Source organism: Capsella rubella, unplaced genomic scaffold, assembly GCF_000375325.1.
Source record: "Capsella rubella cultivar Monte Gargano unplaced genomic scaffold, Caprub1_0 scaffold_8, whole genome shotgun sequence".
Taxonomy (NCBI): domain Eukaryota; kingdom Viridiplantae; phylum Streptophyta; class Magnoliopsida; order Brassicales; family Brassicaceae; genus Capsella; species Capsella rubella.
The window spans coordinates 8,294,114-8,313,573 of record NW_006238916.1 but is presented as its reverse complement, the minus strand read 5'-3'; the positions used below and the strand labels follow the sequence as shown (position 1 = coordinate 8,313,573).

The 19,460-nt window shown below is 33.8% G+C and overlaps 5 protein-coding genes across 6 annotated transcripts; 2 read left to right on the top strand and 3 right to left on the bottom strand.

Annotated features, from left to right (window-relative positions):
* Nucleotides 1-4,796: 4,796 nt before the first annotated feature.
* On the top strand, nucleotides 4,797-6,031 carry LOC17875123 (vascular-related unknown protein 4). Its single transcript, XM_006279795.1, has 3 exons — nucleotides 4,797-5,132; nucleotides 5,725-5,799; nucleotides 5,936-6,031. Exons 1-3 carry the CDS (start codon nucleotides 4,797-4,799, stop codon nucleotides 6,029-6,031), a joined length of 507 nt encoding a protein of 168 aa, XP_006279857.1.
* Nucleotides 6,032-8,676: 2,645 nt separating this feature from the next.
* Nucleotides 8,677-12,341, top strand: LOC17877224 (TBC1 domain family member 15). 2 transcript variants are annotated; one of them, XM_006280431.2, is made up of 12 exons: nucleotides 8,677-9,066; nucleotides 9,708-9,803; nucleotides 9,948-10,051; nucleotides 10,163-10,302; nucleotides 10,387-10,479; nucleotides 10,574-10,696; nucleotides 10,803-10,891; nucleotides 10,991-11,096; nucleotides 11,198-11,295; nucleotides 11,398-11,661; nucleotides 11,760-11,843; nucleotides 11,947-12,341. In XM_006280431.2, the coding sequence occupies exons 1-12, from the start codon at nucleotides 8,977-8,979 to the stop codon at nucleotides 11,956-11,958; spliced, it is 1,299 nt and encodes a 432-aa protein (XP_006280493.1). In that variant the 5' UTR covers nucleotides 8,677-8,976; the 3' UTR covers nucleotides 11,959-12,341. The 2 variants fall into 2 exon arrangements, with proteins under 2 accessions (XP_006280493.1, XP_023635301.1); XM_023779533.1 differs by having other exon boundaries at nucleotides 11,944-12,341.
* Nucleotides 12,342-12,626: 285 nt separating this feature from the next.
* On the bottom strand, nucleotides 12,627-14,166 carry LOC17876896 (thiamine thiazole synthase, chloroplastic). The gene is made up of 3 exons (XM_006280664.2): nucleotides 13,724-14,166; nucleotides 13,075-13,563; nucleotides 12,627-12,987 (listed from the first exon to the last, which is right to left on the bottom strand). The coding sequence occupies exons 1-3, from the start codon at nucleotides 14,123-14,125 to the stop codon at nucleotides 12,826-12,828; spliced, it is 1,053 nt and encodes a 350-aa protein (XP_006280726.1). The 5' UTR covers nucleotides 14,126-14,166; the 3' UTR covers nucleotides 12,627-12,825.
* Nucleotides 14,167-15,071: 905 nt separating this feature from the next.
* On the bottom strand, nucleotides 15,072-17,142 carry LOC17874645 (protein translation factor SUI1 homolog 1). Its single transcript, XM_006279653.2, has 5 exons — nucleotides 17,023-17,142; nucleotides 16,266-16,347; nucleotides 15,800-16,005; nucleotides 15,500-15,553; nucleotides 15,072-15,401 (listed from the first exon to the last, which is right to left on the bottom strand). Exons 2-5 carry the CDS (start codon nucleotides 16,300-16,302, stop codon nucleotides 15,357-15,359), a joined length of 342 nt encoding a protein of 113 aa, XP_006279715.1. The 5' UTR covers nucleotides 16,303-16,347; nucleotides 17,023-17,142; the 3' UTR covers nucleotides 15,072-15,356.
* Nucleotides 17,143-17,322: 180 nt separating this feature from the next.
* Nucleotides 17,323-19,239, bottom strand: LOC17876342 (trafficking protein particle complex subunit 3). The gene is made up of 6 exons (XM_006281103.2): nucleotides 19,149-19,239; nucleotides 18,909-18,997; nucleotides 18,541-18,638; nucleotides 18,195-18,294; nucleotides 17,777-17,959; nucleotides 17,323-17,637 (listed from the first exon to the last, which is right to left on the bottom strand). The coding sequence occupies exons 2-6, from the start codon at nucleotides 18,963-18,965 to the stop codon at nucleotides 17,515-17,517; spliced, it is 561 nt and encodes a 186-aa protein (XP_006281165.1). The 5' UTR covers nucleotides 18,966-18,997; nucleotides 19,149-19,239; the 3' UTR covers nucleotides 17,323-17,514.
* Nucleotides 19,240-19,460: the final 221 nt, after the last annotated feature.

Below are 19,460 nucleotides of genomic sequence, written 5' to 3'. Positions count from 1 at the left end.
GAAAACTCTGAAGCTATATATTCGGATTTGGTCACCCTAGTTTCAAGTGTCAAAGTCAAACCATCTAAAAATATGTTACAAGTCCCACCATCAAGGTGTTTTTAAGTACATACAAATTGCCATGCCGAAGCCCATTAGCCCAGCAATTTGTTATTCTGATATCAATTTGATTACTTAATTCGAACATTTCATTTTTAAAGTTTTTTTTTTTTTTTAAAAGGCATTTCATTTTTGAAGTTAAGAGTTGTTAGCTGATGAACTTGCTAAAACTTACCAGTCAACTCTTGTTACGTAATATGTGTTCTGCTATGACTTATGAGCTCAATTCCATAGGTTGGAACATCCTATGCATGTATGTATCGTGGCCGTAATGGGAGATCTGGACCATCTGGTGTCTTGTCGGAAAGAAATGCTTATTCTTGCAGTCGAGAGTTTGGGTTCCTAGCTTTTGTAGGCAAACGTGAACTTTAAAGAAACATTATAATGTTGTAATTAAATTAAATTAAGTTAAATAAACACCCTTAGAAATATGTACATACCCACATTAATTAATTATATTAAACTTTTTAAAAAATTATCGATGCATATTTGTTCAAATACTAATATTTTCTATCTTTGAGAGGAAAACATTAAAATAGTTAAGTTTATTTTAATAATTGTCAAACAATATTTTCAACATGACGAGACAAAAAATAAAAGAAATTTCTCTTCTTTTTTTGTTTTTTTTTTGTCTGAATTTCTCTTTGGATACGGCTTTAACAATCTAAGTCCTAATCATTGGCCTTAACCGTTCTAATAATCATGTTTAGCTTAACAACTTAGGAATCTTTGGTAGCTCACATGCGAATGTCATATATAGCATGTGGATTTCAGTTCCCCGTGGGCCGTGGCGGCACATTGCAATACGTGTCGATTTGCAATTTCACTTATGCACTTATAGATGTTTCTCTTTATTTCATACGAGTTTTAGAAAAGGAAACAAAAAACAAACAAACATGAGATTTTACTCTACGATGATAATAATACATCAAGAAGAAAACGTCGATGTTAGAAAAAAGAAAAGAGAGCTACTTTTGTTAACCATATGATATTGGAAACAGAGACAGTGAAAGCTATTAAATTGTTGTCACGAGACTGAGAACGATGTTTATCTAACCCATATGAGATTACCTGACGCAACAAATATTACTTTAAATGTTAATAGAGATAATTAGATACGTAAGCATTGACCTATTTGATTATGTTTAAAAGTACAAAGTAATATTCCTTATTATAACAAAATATTCCTTTGATTGATGTTAGTTTATTTAAAAACTTTGTAGCTTTTAATTGGAACCCACTAATCTCTCCACTGCCACGTAGACTTTTTTTTGGTTTGGTGAGATGACACGTAGACTTTATGTCAAAGCTACTACTTACGTTAGGATACAACATTTTATTTGCTTTATTATCAAAAATGGTATCTAGATTAAAAAAATTGAACACTCAAAAATGTAAATTAGATTATTGTCATTGGCCGGTCTCAGTCTCACGATAGTAATCGTGTAAACTCTATAGGTTATATGATATTAGTACTATATTGAAATAACAATTAAAGCAAAGGACACATATTTAATATAATTAATCCCTAAGTTCGGCATCTCAATAATAGAATACTCTAATTTTTATTGAAATAAAATCTTGGCAAGATCTTCTTATTGACGTATGTCAAAGAGTTTTTACAAAGTCAATGAAAGATTACTAAATTAGTGGTTGACAAATTCTCTCAACACATATTTTTGGGTTGGTTTATTACATTAGTTACCTAATTGTCTTATGTAACAAAAATTCAATTCGTGGACATTTTTTCACTCTCTTTTTCTCGAGATCATCGGACAAATAGCTATCCATTCCATTGATAGGCCCTTGTGGATCGAATTCTTATGTAATTGGATAGACTTGAACTAAAGTATAAAATAATCCCAAAATATGTAAGAAAAACATATATTTTTACTATTACATGGACCAACCATGAATATAATTTTACCCCAAAAAAAAAAAGACAAACTAGACTTACATAATTGAATATGTAACAGCTAAGCAACCGTGAAGTGAAATTATAAGAAATAGAACTGTTTGGATTAGAGTGACAAAAAAAAAAAAAAAAAAACTGTTTATATTAAAAGTTTAACCGTAGCATTTTTCATGCAACTAAGAATGAATAAAGTAACTAACCAAAACCTTAAGACCAAATTTTGTGTTTGATTAGTTTTAACAAAAAATATAGTGTTTGGTTACTAAAACTTTGTTCATTGTATTTGGGTAGCCAATCATTCGTGGAAATAAAGATGTTACAAGATGGGCGGCAGAATAAACTATTTTCTGTTAGCAATTAAGCACCGATATATATACCCTAAAACTAAAAGAGTTAATATTGAGTTAATATTTTAAGATAAACAAATATAGAGAAGCTTAGTAGTTCACATGCACAGAAAGAAATTGGAAAGAAGTGGCCATATAAAGACAATGAAGCTTACATAAACAAAAGACAATTAGGATGTCGATTTGTCTGGTGAAAGTAGCTAGGACTCATGATCATTTTGCACCATATATATGTTTTTTATATGCAGTTTAGGCAGAGCCGTCCCTACACTTACTACAACTACAAGCCGGACAAAAAAGAAGGCCACTTTCTTCATATTCACATAAAAAAAATTTGATCAAAATAAACATAAAACTGATATGGTTAACAAAAGCATTAAAAGTTCTAAAACATCACATATTAATAAAAAAAAAATTCCTAAATATGATTTTTCTTGCATTTCTACTTGCAAATTCATCTATCAAATCTTTGTAGTCAAGTTTTTCCGCCAAACTTATGTAAGAGGATCTGATTTTATAAGATGGATTCTTGAATAGGAATGAGATATGGAGACAAAATCAATGATTTTGAGGGCAAAAAGGATGTGCAATGCAGTAGGGGCTAAAAAAAAAAAGTCTTTTATTATCTTTGGAGGCTCGAACCATGGAGGTGGACGTCAAAACTCACTAACTACGCACCACTAGACCACATACTTACTACATGGAAAAAGGCCGATTTTTTCTTATATATTAAAGGCCGCAAGCATGTGCTTGCCCTGCTTGTGTCATTCAACGGCTCTGAGTTTAGGTTCGTAAACTTCGTGCATGCATTAGTTCATCAACATTCACATATAGTTTATGCTCTCCCATCCATATATTTAGTATCGGTATACAATGTGATGATCTTCAAAAGTTTAACTTCATAAGCATGCCAGCCTTCAATATTCTTCTCTTAAATCATGAACCATGCTCCTCAAGTTAGTAATATTTTATTTTTTAGAATGAAATTCGTCTACTAAGGAAGGAGTAACGAATAAATAGTTTAGTAGTAGTATAGGTTTAAATAATATAGTTTTGGATAATGTGAAACCGGCGCATTTGCTCGTTGATTAATTCGTAATCCAGAAGTTAGTAAACTGATTATTCAATTTGTGGGTTTCTTATGGACCAGCCAAGTGGATAAATAAGAGAACAATTTAATTAGGAATCTAATGATGTTTCAGTCCACTCTATTCATTATCTTATCAAGAAAGAGTAAAAATGCTACGTCATAACAATTTGCACTTGCAAATTAAAAAACCTTTATTCTATTATACAAGATAATTAGCATTATCGTTAGTATACATGCCACAAATCTGATAGAAGAAAAACAAACTTGTAATATTTACATGTAAAATAAAAACTACTCAGCTTTAAATATATTGACATTAAACGCTATAAGTAGTTTACATTTTTAAACCTGCTCATCATTTGCCTACTTCATAGTATTATTTTCCATGGAGCAGAATGTGACACATCTTCCTCCTCTCGTCGCATAGAAATCCAAATAATTATTTATCATATGGGTACCGGCTCGCTTTTGTATTAATTAGTGTATATACTAAATACCTATATAATATTATAATATAATTAGGGGATAATGCACCAAACTTTTATTCGATAAAGGTGATATAAAAATAAAAGTGCGTAATCATAGAGTAGTTCGGAAAATACAAGTCCAAAAACTTGGAACCTAAAACTGAGCACTTTTTAGTTGTGTATATACAAGTATATAGCCGTAATGAACATATTACATATTGGCTAGCAAATTACAAGAATATATATAGTTTAAATAAAATTTTCCAATATCTTTATAAACTACAAGATAACGATCTGGAAGAGTTTCAAATACTGTAAGAAAAAGTTCAATTACAGAAATTTCTATAACGTAACTATTGTTCTTTGAACTCTCCTATAATTTTTATAATTATTCTGACTATTCATTTATAATATACAGAAATTTTAGAAAACACTATTCTAGTTAATTGATATTACAACGTTGTGATTATTTATACTACCTTCATAACATAAAGCTTGAATTTTGTATATAACTAACTATTGATATAAACATTCATATTTATGTTTTAATTTGTAGAATCATAGTATTAAACTAGTTTGAACATTTCAAACCAACCAAATAAAGAATAAACAGATAGAGCAACCCCACAAACCAAGATTCCAAAGCCAACATTCCCCATCATTGACAGCAAAAATATAAAATTAATTTCATAAGAAAACAATTTTATATATGTAAAATAATAATAATTTGCTTATAACCTATTAAAAAAACATAATTTCTCAAAACCTCTGCTATGTATATAATACAGCCTCACGCATGTTTCATCTGTTGCCACCAAATTACAAAACAACCCGAAAACAATAACTCTCCTTTTTTGCTCTTCCAAATCATTTAATTCATGGAGAGTTCAATGAACAATGCTTTCATTACGAGCAAACATGAAACGACGACGTTTACAGACGACCAAGCTCCGGAGGAAAGTAGCTGGACTATGTACTTTGAGGATTTCTTCGAGGCGTCTTCGAGCATAGTGGACGTTGGAGATTGCAGCTCTTCCTCCATCTCCGACGCAGCCTCGTTCGTGGCCACCAAGAAGACCCTCAACGTGTCTAAGCAACATGGATCTATTAATTATTCCATGAACTTCAAGAGGACAAGAAATAGAGAGATTCCTTTTGGTCGTCATCACCATGATCTTGAAGACACTGCTTCGTCTCCTTCTCATAGCCCTAACGTTAGTCTCACACTCTCTCTCTCTTTCTCTCTAGACTCTATGTATATATGAATATATGAATACGTATTTATATATGTATTTTTACAGAAATATGGTTATAACCTAATGATGATAACTTAGTAGTTATAATAAGGTTTACTATGTACACAATTATGCGGTAAAAAACTAAGACGTAATCGTGAAAACACTATAAGAACACTTTGTCGAAAGTTTTTAAGAACTATATATATAATGTATCAATGTAGCTACTATGATCAATCAATCATTGATAACGTTAGACGTCAAGGTTAGAGAGTCATTTTTTCTTTCATTTTTTTTTTTTGTTGTTGTCGATCGAGAGAAAGAAGCAATTTATTATAGTTTTAGGTTTCGACTCATAATGTAAATAAACTTAGAAAGCAATAATGCAAAAACTTGATGCAACAATCTGTTCCATTTCCAAAGTTCTTATTTTGACGTCAATGTATATAATAATCACCTTTAACAAGTCAAATGTACCATAACTAATTTAGTCCATAAATAATTAAATTGTTATTAATTAAATATATATCATCAATTTGTGATTTTTTTATCTTCTTCTTTTTTTTTATAGGTCAATAGCATGATGAACCTATTGGATAACAACACTAGACACGGGGGTTGTCTCGTTTGTGATGACACAATTAATGTAAGAAAACACATTAACAAAATAAATAGTTTAAATTTATATCGATAAACAATAGAGTTGATTAATCATATGTTTACACGATTATATTTCCGATATATCTAACAGTTAATTTACCATACGATAAACTTTTCAACAGGAGAAAAGAGAGAGTGCAGTGGAAAACCAAGTAGACTTGAAGAAAAAAGGGCTTTGTTTAGTTCCTTTGTCTATGGTCACCAATTATCTTGGTTGATTATAAATAATAATCCTTATTCATTCTTTTTGTTTCCAATATTTTTTTTTTCTTCTTTTAGAATTAGAATATTAATACTTAGTAGATTTTTTTCAGTCATATGTTATTCACTTAGTTGTTGAGATATGTTTGTGTAACAAATTACATATGGCTTGTGATTTGTATATATATTTGGGATTCATATTTTTATTGAAATATATACATTTTCGATAATGAGTCATACAATAATCAATAGAAATTTTTCAAAAATGTTTTAGTAATTTTGTCTCGCTGGCTATGCGCCATATAGGCATATATAGATCAGATTTCTGTGTACTTATACATTATTGACAAATGTGGTATTCAGTACCTAACCCCCCTAGCTAGGTCACAAGATGACTGTGCATAACTGCAATTAATTAGTAGCTCATCAATATGTTAAAACATATTTTTAGGTCAAATTAATTTGAGAAACTCAATCTGAAAGACATATACATATCTCCAATGGTGAAATATCTATTAGGTACCTCATCAATATATTTTAATTAGAATTTTATATTTTTAAATAACCTTTTGAAACAAATCAAATTACATTTTATATACTCAATTGTATTATAAGAGTAACAATCATAAAATCTCACATGATTTTGAAAGCAATATAATTATCATAAACTTACATAACACTGTATAATTAAGCATACAATTATAAACATAATATTTTCTCTCTTACATAATACAAGTAAGCATAAAATAAACTAGTATAAACTTATAAGAAATACAATTATTTGTTTCAAACTCTCAGTTTTTAAATAATGTATTACTGTATTAACAAAAAAAAACATAAAACATAAAACTTCAAGTAATATTAATCAAAACAATATTAATATATAATTTAAGTTTATGCATAATAGAGCTTGATATATAGATAATTTTATTTTCTTATTTATAAAAATAAAAATAGAAAATAGGAATATATATAATCTATTTAATTAATATATATTCTAAGCTATGTAAAATATGATTTGAGACAAAAAAAAGAAAAAAAAAATTGTGAACCATTATAAAAAGACATTTGTTTATGTTTTGATGAGAGAGTACTGTCTCTCATTTCAGAAACGTATCTAGCCAATTTCGATTTAAAATATATATATGTATATCTAGTTTGACAAAATAAAAGGATCTCTAGTTGATAAATCATTTTAAAAAAGCCACAACGGGAGAAAGCTAAGTACGAGATACAAACAAAATACAAAATACTGCATAGGTCTGAATTTTTTTTCTACAGAAAATTGTTAGCGACCATTATTTTCTTCCTATTGTTGCATCACAAAAACCTATGATATTAAATTAGTTTAGAATCGAGGTCATTACTTATGATATCTTTCAACAGTTTTCCTAATGTTTCATGAATCTTTCATCTTTAGATTGCTATATAATCAATATATTACCGGCTTTCTATTTTCTTTAGCGTTTTAATTATGATTCACTAAATCTAGGGTTATATGACATGCTTTCCTATACTAGAAACGATTACGAATTTTAATTGTATATTTAATATATGATTCTCATGATCATTGGAAGACATTTAATCCTAACATGGCATGTTTACGATATGCTTACATACATAATGTACATGTTTAAGAAGTAGTTTTATAGAGTTTCTATTTTCTTTGTAAAGGTGAATTCTCTATAATTTACCATTTTTTCTTTATACACAAAGAACGAATAGTAAGATAGTTCTCTAGTATCCAAGTTTTCCATTTTTTGGTAATCACTAATATCGAAATTTTCCTATTTCGAAGCTAAATTACTAATATAAAACCTCTTCATTTTTTAATTGAATATACGTTTCTTTCAGTTTTCAATTACTAAAAAAATACAGATCGAAAGAGAAGGGAGAATCATGGTGGAGGGCATGGGTCTAGTGTTTTTTATTGGCTTCTTTGCGGTTTTTGCATTCTTTTTATGTTTCGCCATCTATATGTTTTACATCTACTGGAGAAGCACCAAAGAGACTAATCCTGCATAATCGGTTATCTTATACTTTATACGTCAATGTCTCTATCTAAGATGATTTATTTTTTATTGTTTTCTATGTAGTTTTCGTTTTATTAGAAATCTATATTTTTCCTCATCAATATAAGTTTATTTCATTATTTTGTTGATAAATAAAAATAGTTCTTTTGGACAAAAGTTTATAGCCTCTGTTTAAGTCTTGGGGTGGCTTATTCTACTTCTGTCGTTTGGCTGAAACGATAAGTGACTTAAGACAAACAATGTCGGAGTCATCAGTTGTTGTTGAATACTTCAAACGAAGACGAAAAATCTACGATGTTGTTTATGTGAGTTTCTTCGAAAGTTCTCTAAACCTTATTTGCTAGGGGGTTTTGGAGACAAACAAAGAACTAATAAAACGCTAAGCTAATTGAAATATTATTTAGACATAGGCTAAATTGATTTATAAACCAAGTCAACCAAACCAAAATGGATTTAGCTATATAATTGGGTTACGCCAAGACCGTACATCATCAACAAATGTAACTCTCTGTCTCTCTTAAAACTGGATTACTAAAAAACGGGAGACAAGAAGATAATTAAAGACAAGCTTGACCTCTTCTTAATTAATCACCAAAAAAAAACATTGCTTTCTCCATTGACCACACAAATGCAAACGAATCCTTGTTGATTGATTTTAGATTAGTAGTTAAAATACCAAAATGAAAAGTTGTGTCTTTCTTTGATCTTTTCTTTTAATCCCATCCAAAAACTGGAACCCCCTCTTAAGATCTCTATTTTGTTTTCTTTTTTCAAATCGACACAGAAAGAATTGATCTTTTGAGAGGGTGCCAGTTTCTTTTTTTTTGTTCATTCATCTTCTCCAATCTTGTTTTTGCAATTTTTTCCCGGGAAAGTTTTCATTTTTATTATTTTTTTGGGGGAGGGATTGAAAAAAAGATTTGAGAAAAATGTGGGGAGCCTTCGCAGAACCAGCAGATTCTTATTACCAGATTCGTCCTGAGTGCACTGATGTCCCCAATACCAAATTCAAGATCAAAGTATGTTCCTTTTTTTTTTTCTGTAGATTTTGTTCAGCATTGGATTCGTTTCTGTTTATCTATGAGCTTTGGCGTTTGTGTTTCCCTTTGACTATTGTTGTTTCATTCTCTTCTCCTGTGGTTCGCATACAAATGAACTTTTCCAGCTAAACCGTAGCATTGGGTTTATTATGGAATGGGTTGATTTCTCTTTTGACTTTGAACTTTTAACACTGTTCGAATCATCATTGGGGATGAGAGCATTTTTATTTAGGCTTGGGGAAGCTAATGACTTGTTTATGCCTTCTGATGCTGATAATATGATTAGGGATTATTGATCTCATTGCTCTTTTTTGGATATGATATTCTCATGGGTTGTGTTTAGAGAAATGCAGATTCCTCCTTGGAATTTGGAGTTTTTGTTTGCCATTGTTGTTCATTGTTTTGATGTGATCCATCAAACAAGAGAAGAGATTATGGTTTAATGGGTTGGATACATTAATAGTGCTATGACTTGCTTAGAGTTCATGTTTATGTTTTCTGATACTGATTGTTTAAGTTTCACATGTCTAGTACTGATCTTGCTTAGATTTTAGAGAATGGCAGAGTCACGTTTTGCTGACATTACCTGTCTTTTTATTCTTGATTATGTTTTTGTGCAGCCTGGTAAAACTCTGAGTGTAAGAAAATGGCAAGCTGCATTTACAACAGAAGGGTTCCTTGATATGGGCAAAACTCTTAATAGAATCCAACGAGGGGTAAGTCTCAAAAACAATGTTTGCAAAGACTCCAACATTATCCAAATCCTTTTGCTTCATTTCATTCAAATTAAGAGTACATGGTACTGGATTGTGTTTATCTTACCATTCCAATCCGTTTGCTTGCTTTCTTGACTGGTCTAGGGGATCCATCCATCGATTAGAGGAGAAGTCTGGGAATTCTTACTTGGTTGTTATGATCCAAAGAGCACATTTGAAGAAAGAGAGCAAATCCGACAACGTAGAAGGTGAGTTATCCACCAGAACAACAGTAAATTAGTTTTGTCAAGATCCTATTCTGTCTTGCATTCTCTTGGCTGCTATATCTTCTTATTGAAAGTATCGGTATTTCCTTTCAGATTGCAGTATGCTTCTTGGAAGGAGGAATGTAAACAAATGTTTCCCGTTATCGGAAGTGGTGGATTCATTACCGCACCTGTAATTACCAGCAAGGGTGAACCCATTTACGATCCTCTTGTACTACAAGAAACAAACTTAGGTTGGTATCTTTTGCTTCACGAAACAGTAGATTCATCTGTTTTTACTAGAACTTTAAGGATCTTAATCTGAAGTATTATCTCAGGTGCGAATGGATCAGATTTCTTCAAAGAGCTTGCAAGCCGCGGACCTTTGGACCAGAAAGTGATCCAATGGCTGCTAACACTTCACCAGATAGGTCTGTGATCACATGGCTTTGGTCACAAAAGAGAGTAGTTCTGAAGAGATGGTTTAGTATGTCTCAATTCACTTGCGTAAACTCTTCTTTTCAGGTCTTGATGTGAATCGCACAGATAGGACTTTGGTATTCTATGAGAAAAAGGAGAACTTGTCTAAGCTCTGGGATATTCTAGCTCTTTACGCCTGGATAGATAATGACGTTGGTTATTGCCAAGGTAAGCAGCTAAATACAGAGGAAGAACATGGTGTATCCTTTGTTCAAGCCCTGAAAAGTCTATTGATTTTTGGGTTTTTAATCTATTTACTGTTTCTTCTGATCAGGTATGAGTGATCTTTGTTCACCTATGATTATGCTTCTTGAAGATGAAGCTGATGCTTTTTGGTGTTTCGAACGATTGATGCGCCGATTGGTACTTTACTTCTATGATTTTGTGTTCATCTATGTTAATCTTTACTCTCTAGTCAGATAATGTTAAAAGGTCTTTTCTTTTCTTTTTTGAAATTGAAAGAGAGGAAACTTTCGGGACACAGGGAGATCAGTTGGAGTCGAAGCACAACTTACTCATTTGGCTTCAATCACTCAGATTATTGACCCTAAACTTCATCATCACTTAGGTATCTATTAAGCTTTCTCACCTCGCTTTTAGTGTAGAATCTACCATTACTCTTTGAGCAATAGAGATCTTGAAATAAATTATGAATCTTGAAAAATGCAGAGAATTTGGGTGGTGGTGACTATCTCTTTGCGATTCGAATGATCATGGTTCAGTTTCGAAGAGAATTCTCTTTTTGCGACTCCTTGTACCTTTGGGAGGTAACGTTCTCTATGTCTCTTTATAAACTCAGAAACATTGTTCTTTGACTGCACATTAATAAAGACGGATACATCTATTGCGGGGATTTTTTCATTGAGCAGATGATGTGGGCATTAGAGTATGACCCAGAGATGTATTCTCTATATGAAGAGCCTCAGTTCGAGGGAGAGAGAACTGAAGGTTCCTCCAAAGGTAAACCGAAGTCGATAAACCAATGTGGGAAGTACGAGAGAGAGAACATGAAGAATGGAGGGAAAAGCGCGGAAGGTCCTTTGCCTATTTCGGTTTTCTTAGTGGCTAGTGTTTTGAAAGACAAGAGTTCTAAGCTAATGACGGAAGCTCGAGGACTCGATGACGTTGTAAAGGTAATGCAGCAGAGAGATCTCACTGGTTGGTTTTATCTCTTTTACACCTTCCATTTCCCAATGAACAAACTCCTCATCAGTCTTTGTGTTTTGCACAGATCTTAAACGACATAACTGGAAACTTAGATGCTAAAAAAGCCTGTACTGGTGCAATGAAACTTCACAAGAAATATCTGAAAAAGGTTTGCTTTCCTACTGAGAAACTCTTGAGTGTTTGTGTACGTCTGATCCTTTCCTCGTCTGTCTTCGAAGTCTCTCTGATTGTTTCTGTTTTTATTATAGCAGGCTAAGAAATAGCACCGGAGAAGATTCGAGAGTAGTAGCGTTTTTGTATGTTGTTGTTAATACAATATTCGTTAACTCACAAAATCCGGCGACAAAAAGTGACTGGCCCAGAGATTTAACGATTCCTTGGATGACAAGCAGCTTTCTGAAGAAAAGAAGAAACCATTGGAGCCCCAACTTACACGGCAACTTCTCGTTGTAAAACTGTTCATACAAATTCATGTTGTAATCTTTGTTTCCACACACAAAAAAGAACTATCATCGATTCCTTTCTAAGTCATTGTTGTAAGCCGGATCATATATGTAAATAAGGATGGAGTATTTGAATTCCAGGTCAGACATGAGTATACTGTATATGTTCATAAAAGAAATGTAAAACTTTTGTTTTTTTGCTATGTTACAGTTTTCCTCTGTTCTCTGAATCTAAGATTATAAAACTCTTTATTGATTCATCAGCAGAGAGACTGGATACATAGGAGTATTGGACAGCTCTATCTATGCATAATTTCCTTACTCCTTAAAAGATGGATCATATGGCCTGCCATGAGAGAACCATTCTAATAATCTAAAGATTAAACCTAAACATTCAGATATATTTTGACGAGCTCTAGCTACAAAACTGAACATGCCAACGACAACTAAAAAGCTGCTTGTATAACCACAGCCATAAAGAAGGAGAAGATCGAGAACATAAAGCAGTAGGAATGAACGGAGAAGATATTTTACATAGAAGAAACATATCTCATTGAGAAGAGAAGACAAAGACAGCAGAAAGTTCAAGACATAAATAGTCACTTAAACACCTAAACTCCTTTATTTCACTCCTTCAACATACGAAGGGTCAAGGGAAATTTTTCTGAAGCTAAAAACATTTTTGTCTTACGCATCTACGGTTTCAGCTGAATCGGCTGCGGCTAAGACAAGCTCTGGGCTTAGGTTTCCGACGTTAGTTCCATCAATAGCATTGGGCAGTCCCAAAGCCTTAAGAGCAAGCTGTCCGGCCTTTTGTCCCGATATCATCATAGCACCAAAGGTTGGTCCCTATACATCACACAACAAATTTACTCAGGACATGACATGATCGAATCAAAGATTTGTCAAGAACATGGAAAAAAAAGAGAAACTCACCATTCTTGGGGCACCATCGATCTCAGCAACTTCCATACCGGTCACAATCATACCAGGAACAACCTCTCTGGTCAATCTCACAATAGCGTCTTCAGCAGTGTTCATGTCCAAAGCCTTCATCCCAGGAACATGATCGATCATGCCAATGCTCTTCAACCTCTTGACACCAGTGGCTCCAAAAGGACCATCATGTCCACAAGAGCTCACCACAATCTTGGCCTCCATGACGTTAGGGTCCATGCACGACTGTGAGTCGTGGTTCTGAGCCACAAGAGCCCAGTTAGTCACCACACCACCAACTCTGTTTCCTTTGACGATCAGATCCTCAGCAGCCACGGCGTTAAAGAGCTTCACGTTAGGACGAGCCAAAAGCTTGCTCATGATTGTAGATGTGAACAGAGCAGCGTGCTTAACCACAACGTAGTTGTCTTGCTCATCGTAAGCAACACCAATCTCGTCAAGGAACAAGTGAGCTGGTTTGCGAACAATCTGCCATACAAACACAACAATCAAATCCCAGAAGAATAAAACTCTAAACTGAGTGATTCAATCTAAACCTAAATCGCCATTAAATCAGAATCATAACTCTCCGGATGATAAATGATCGAACTAATCTGACATGCAAATCAATAAAAAAATCAAATCTCACCATGGCGGAGAAAAGCTGACCACCGAGCCAAGCACCACCACCAGGACTAACGGATTGCTCGATAATAGCAACCTGAACATTAGGGTTCTTACTGATCTCATAAGCACAAGACAAACCAGCAGATCCAGCACCAACGACGACGACGTCAGTCTCAGCGAAAGTAATCATATCAGTCATGTACCTCCTGGTCATCTCGCGAGACACGATCGATTCCTTGATTGGATCGAAAGTGAAAGCGTTCAAATCGTAACCGGCGGTGGCGCGAACGGAGACAGAGACGGATCGTGATTTAAGGCCGATGGAGATAGGAGCGGCGGAGATGGATGAGCCATGGAAAGAGGAATCGAAAAGCCTCTGTGGTTTGGTTGAAGAGAGAGAGAGAGTTGAAGCCATGGCCGCCATGTTTTTTATGGTTTTAGAGTGCAGTGATGATGATGATGATGGTGGAAGTGAACAAGTGTGGTTGTTGAGTATTTAAATTAGGAGAAGTAGAAAATATCTGGAGACTGATGGCCACGTCAGAGATAAGGAACGAAGGGTCAGAGAATTTTTGTTTTTTATTTTATTTTGATTATTTTAATTTTATTTTTTTTGCCATCAATGGAAAGTAGAGTACTGGTCTCTCCTCTCTTCAGTCTTCACGGTTTTGATCAAGTGAAATGACTTTTCTTGAACCAACACGTATTTAGCAAGTAATTAAGCATTTTATTAATCACTATATAATCAAAATTATTTGGTATATTTATTCAATTTCGAATTTTCAATCTTTCATTTCATCATTTTTTCACTAAAATGTATTTTTTTTATTGGAAATAGGATTATTGACAATTCCAAAGAAGGGATTTGACTGAATATATGGGAGTTTACCATATTTCTTTGCAATGAATAATATAATATGGAAGGCTGCCAAAAAAATAAAAGATACATACATATATGTGAAGTTTAAGAAACCAGAGATTTGATTTCATAAAAATAGTAAGATTCAAAATTATTCAGGTCATGGACTCATGGATGGTATAAAAAATATCTCGAAGGTTTTTATTATTTGTGTCTGGAAACATCTGTAGCTAGTTGCAGTGCCTGTGTGACCATTTGCAGTGAGTGTGTGGTGACACGAATTCACAACAAGGTGAAATATCTTTGTACGATGGAGACGGTTTTGGATCTTACTCGTGAAATAGACAGTTCATTTATCAAATTATTTGTTTGTTTATGAATCATGAGAGGAGATACATCAACCTTTTTCATCAATTCAACTTTTTTTTTTATGTGGTCCGAAACCAAATCTTGAATGTAGTACTTGGAAAGAATCGACCGTATTCGATTCCTTATAATTTCAGGTTGGTAGTAGTACTTTTTAATCATTTTATAAAACCAATAAATATTGAGAGTTAGAACTTATCTCAACAATCTGATATATTACATAGGTATGAGTTGGAACAGAGTTAACACAGAAACAGGGGAATAAGAAGATGAAGAAGTACGGATATAAGCCATTTTAAATTCGAATACCAAACAGAGGAACACTAGGAAGAAGACGATTCTACTCGACTCAAACCCGGGAATTTGCAACAAGAAATGAAAGGAGAGATTGATATGGTTTTATTATTAAGAGTATGATCCACTAGATAACTTAGAAACCATGGATCTTTATGTTATCCTTCTTCACCAGACCAGCCTGTGATTACAGAGAAACAGTGACATTAGACAATCATCTTACACGGTTTGTATGTTTTTTAGCAGTAAACAAACTCACAGGGTTCTTGTTTTTTTTACCTGGACAAGGAATGTGGACACGTTCTTACGCTGGTCACCTTGAAGTTGTATAACCTACAGATCAAAACAAAAACAAAAACGTAAGAAAAATTACAACAGAGAAGCTCAAATGTTTAGAACAGAGGTCAAAGCATTCTGATTCGTTCAAGCAAAGCAAATATAGAGGTAAAGCAGGCTTTTAAAAGCTGAAAATATAATACTTATCTGCAACTGTTTGCATCAAAATACTAACGACATATATATTATTATATCATTGACTTTTTACCGCATGGATCAATAAATCTTGTTGTATTAACCAACCTGTCCAAGTTCGGAATCCTGAACCACAGTGCCGTTGCAGCAAAACTCTTTCTTGAGGTCCTTAAGTATCTTGGTATAGCTGTACTCTTTCTTCAGGCCCTGGACAGTTGTCAAGCTTTTCCTACCATTTCGCTGCTGGACACGGATGTGAACGTACTCTTTTGTACCGGCACTTGAGTCCTCAACATTCGCATCAGCAAACGGATCTGAGACAAGCAACAGAACATGGAGACAGACAACCATTAGATTCCCATGTGAGATTAATCACCACAAACAGCATAATCAAACATATAACAATGCTTCAAATAACATGTTAAATGATATAAACAATCCTTCATGCAAAAAAAACAGGGTGCTAGATACAGTTTGTAATCAAGATCTGAAATAATTCTGTATGGACAAATAAATATGTTGAAGAAGATCAATGACTACAAAAATCTCAAGTTTTGGTACAGTAGAAACATACCAAAGGCAGTAGGAACCTGGGAGTCAAGTTCAGACATGAAACTTAGTTGATTTGAGGGTGAAATTAACCGAGAAGCTGAGATCTGTACAAAAAGGTTATACCTTTAGTCTAAAGGCTTTAGATTAGAATTGGGGAGATTCAGCGAAACATATATGATAGAAAGTAAAAACATCAAATAATTCATTCAGAAGGGCAGAAACACATGATACAACATGAAAACATCCAATCCCAATCAATTCATTCACGAAGATAGTTTTGAAAAATGAGTTAAGAAACTGACTAAATCACAAAACAACATCATTCTCGTACATAGAGGCACGTACTACAGATTCAAGAATCCTCGAAAAAGGCCACAAACAATTCAAACGATCATCAAGAAGATCTCTTCCACAGACCAAATCATACGTCTCCAATTTAGTCAATGTTAATATGTGTAATCGAGATCTCTACATGTTAGTAAAGCTGATCTAGTTCAATCACAATCATCGGTGTTGAATCATTATTACCAGAAACAAAACGAAACAAACAAAAAACTCAGAGCAAGATCATATCTACTGGAATCATTTACAAACACAAAGGATCTAAAAACAAAATTCTCAATCAATCTCAATCGATGCAACGATGTACCCAAAATTGAACGACGAGCTCAATTTCAATCACAGATCGACAAAATAGAAAACGAAGCGAGGGTGAATCGGTAAATCGATGAGAGGATGAAAGATGAACAAGAAGAAGAGACAAAGGGAGAAAATTTTACCTGATTCGTGAAATTGGGGTTTCGAAGATCTGAGTTTGATAGAAGATAAAAAGAAAACCCTAAATTTGGATAAAGTCTGCAACTTGTATTTGTGCTTACGCTCGACGGTGAGAAAAATTAAAAAACAAAAATATAAAAAAAGACAAAGATATCGTATTTAATAAGCGATCATATCCACGTAGGATTCAGTACCAATCAGACGATGACAACTCACTGCTAATTTTTCATTTCATTTTGCCTATTTTAGAGAAGGAGAATATTGCAATTAATTATAAATCGAATTGATCTATACAGATTTGATTTTTTTTTGTGACATTGATAAGAACACTAGGATTAAATGGTTTGTACCCAAAACATCACACGGTATTTAGTTTCATAGCTTACAGCTTGCGTAAAAATATAAAGCTACGAATGCAGCAAAAGGGAGAGACTACAAACAGTAATTAATGTTTCTTTTTGAGGAAGAGGGGGAAGATAAAGAGAGAGTGATGTTTATTCGTCATCCTTGTAAGGATACTCCTCTGCGACTTGTTTCAGTAGCTTCACCTGCAACTCATAAGCATCATCCCCTCGAAGAACATCACGCGTCCATGTCACTTCCGTCTTCATCGAGACCTTATCATTGTGCAGACAACAAGAAAAAGAACATAAACACTCAGCACAAACAAGTTCTGCACTTAATAATAGAGGAGTAAGAGAAGCTTGAATACGCCTTCTATGGAACCAAAGAAGTGGGAATAAATAGGAGACTGACCATTTCCAAAGCTCCTCTGATGACTCCACTTAAGACATTGCAGTAGTAAAGACCTTGGCAAGTATCGGGAAGCTCCACGAAATCAACGAGCGGGTTGTCCTCCAAGATTATACTACAGCAAGTCCCATCCGCGTCCCAGCTTGACACTGATGCTGTGACCCCTAAGAACATCTTGAAACCCACCTGTGTTATAAGGCAAAACCTGTTACTGCTTCTCAATATCAAAAAACCAAAAGGAGATATCTACCAGACATTAAACACTATGCTCTAGTTTAAGGTTTATCTGTACACTGTAGTGTCCAGTGGAATGGCCATTCATATAACTTGCAATGTAATTTCACGTTATTTGACGCACAGAGACACTTCAAAACTGCAAAATCGTGATACTAAACAAGCAAGTCAGTGTAAAATGGCATACCTTGGCAATCATTTCAGCAGTTTCCTTAAAGTCAACGCATCTGGAAACACCAGATTTGGCTAGAAACTCATCGATAAGTCGGATTCCAATGTTGTATCCCCTGCAGAATAATCAGAAAGCTAGTGATAAAGTTGTAAATAATTGAACACTCACCAGTATGAACCAGAGAGTCAAATTCCCATCCATGGCATATAATTAGAAAGATATATCAGCAAAGGAAGTAGAGACATTATGCAGCAAAACTTCAAACACAAGAATGAAAAATACAAACTTTCAAGGGACATAAGAGTCTTATGATAAGACCAAAACCAAAGCCAGTCTACAGAAAGCGTAGAAGAAGAATTACATCTGATCAAGCTGTTTGTTAACTTCCTCGACTTCTTCAAGGTCAGTAAGTAATTGACGCACAATTGCACCATACGTCAACGTGAACAGCTCAGCATTCTACAAATTTATCAGATTCCAAGAGAGATCAAACATTGTCTCCATAACAAAATTGAATAAGAGATTCGGAATTGGCTACAATGTTTACTTCTCAAATCTTTACAAATTACAACAAAACATCGGACAGCAATGAAGCATACAGAGAAAGAGGGTTATTATCCTATGAAATCAGCAATGAAGCATATCAAATACCAAATTCTATAATCAGAGGCAAAGAGAAAATCAAGAGGAACAGAGAAGAAAGGATAAAGCTTTGAACTCTAAACTTACCACACGATCAATGCTAGAGAAGATCGCATCACCGGATCGAGGACCAACCGGAGCCATCTCCCAATTTCCCGAAATGGACAACTATTTTTCTACATAGATCCATACCAAAAAAATTACACTTCATCAGAACACTACACAGATTCAACAAGATCAAATCAGAGATAAGCTACCGAAACAGATCAATTAACGATCTAAGAAACACCAAATTAGAAATGGGGTGAGAGAAAAATCCAATCTTACCAATTAAGAAGTAAAACCCAGAAAGCTAAAGAGAAGTTTTTGGCGATGGCAGAGAGAAAGAGAAAGAGAAAGAGAAAGAGAGTGTAGCTTGATCGCAAAAATTTATTTAGAACCTATTGTGTTTAGATATATGGGCCCAAGCCCATTGGACTTTTTCAGACTCAAAAACAAAAACTAAAAAAGAGTCGAACACATGGACGTAGCATGACAGAATCAATAGTGCAAGTTTGATCGTTTCATTCTAATTTCCATTAATGAATATTCAATATATATTTTGAGAAGTTTAAATCTTTAGGAAAAAGGAAGTAGTGT

Coding starts and splice junctions, on each gene's coding strand:
- LOC17875123 (XM_006279795.1), top strand. CDS start 4,797: ATGGAGAGTTCAATGAACAATGCTTTCATTACGAGCAAACATGAAACG. Junction 5,133..5,724: donor CTCCTTCTCATAGCCCTAAC/GTTAGTCTCACA, acceptor TTTTTTTTATAG/GTCAATAGCATGATGAACCT. Junction 5,800..5,935: donor TTTGTGATGACACAATTAAT/GTAAGAAAACAC, acceptor ACTTTTCAACAG/GAGAAAAGAGAGAGTGCAGT.
- LOC17877224 (XM_023779533.1), top strand. CDS start 8,977: ATGTGGGGAGCCTTCGCAGAACCAGCAGATTCTTATTACCAGATTCGT. Junction 10,052..10,162: donor CAAATCCGACAACGTAGAAG/GTGAGTTATCCA, acceptor ATTTCCTTTCAG/ATTGCAGTATGCTTCTTGGA. Junction 10,892..10,990: donor AACGATTGATGCGCCGATTG/GTACTTTACTTC, acceptor TGAAATTGAAAG/AGAGGAAACTTTCGGGACAC.
- LOC17876896 (XM_006280664.2), bottom strand. CDS start 14,125: ATGGCGGCCATGGCTTCAACTCTCTCTCTCTCTTCAACCAAACCACAG. Junction 13,564..13,723: donor GTCAGCTTTTCTCCGCCATG/GTGAGATTTGAT, acceptor TTTGTATGGCAG/ATTGTTCGCAAACCAGCTCA. Junction 12,988..13,074: donor TCGATGGTGCCCCAAGAATG/GTGAGTTTCTCT, acceptor TGTGATGTATAG/GGACCAACCTTTGGTGCTAT.
- LOC17874645 (XM_006279653.2), bottom strand. CDS start 16,302: ATGTCTGAACTTGACTCCCAGGTTCCTACTGCCTTTG. Junction 15,554..15,799: donor AGGATTCCGAACTTGGACAG/GTTGGTTAATAC, acceptor TTTGATCTGTAG/GTTATACAACTTCAAGGTGA. Junction 15,402..15,499: donor TGTCCACATTCCTTGTCCAG/GTAAAAAAAACA, acceptor CTGTAATCACAG/GCTGGTCTGGTGAAGAAGGA.
- LOC17876342 (XM_006281103.2), bottom strand. CDS start 18,965: ATGGCTCCGGTTGGTCCTCGATCCGGTGATGCGATCTTCTCTAGCATT. Junction 18,639..18,908: donor TCTCTAGCATTGATCGTGTG/GTAAGTTTAGAG, acceptor ATAAATTTGTAG/AATGCTGAGCTGTTCACGTT. Junction 17,960..18,194: donor CTGCTGAAATGATTGCCAAG/GTATGCCATTTT, acceptor CTTATAACACAG/GTGGGTTTCAAGATGTTCTT.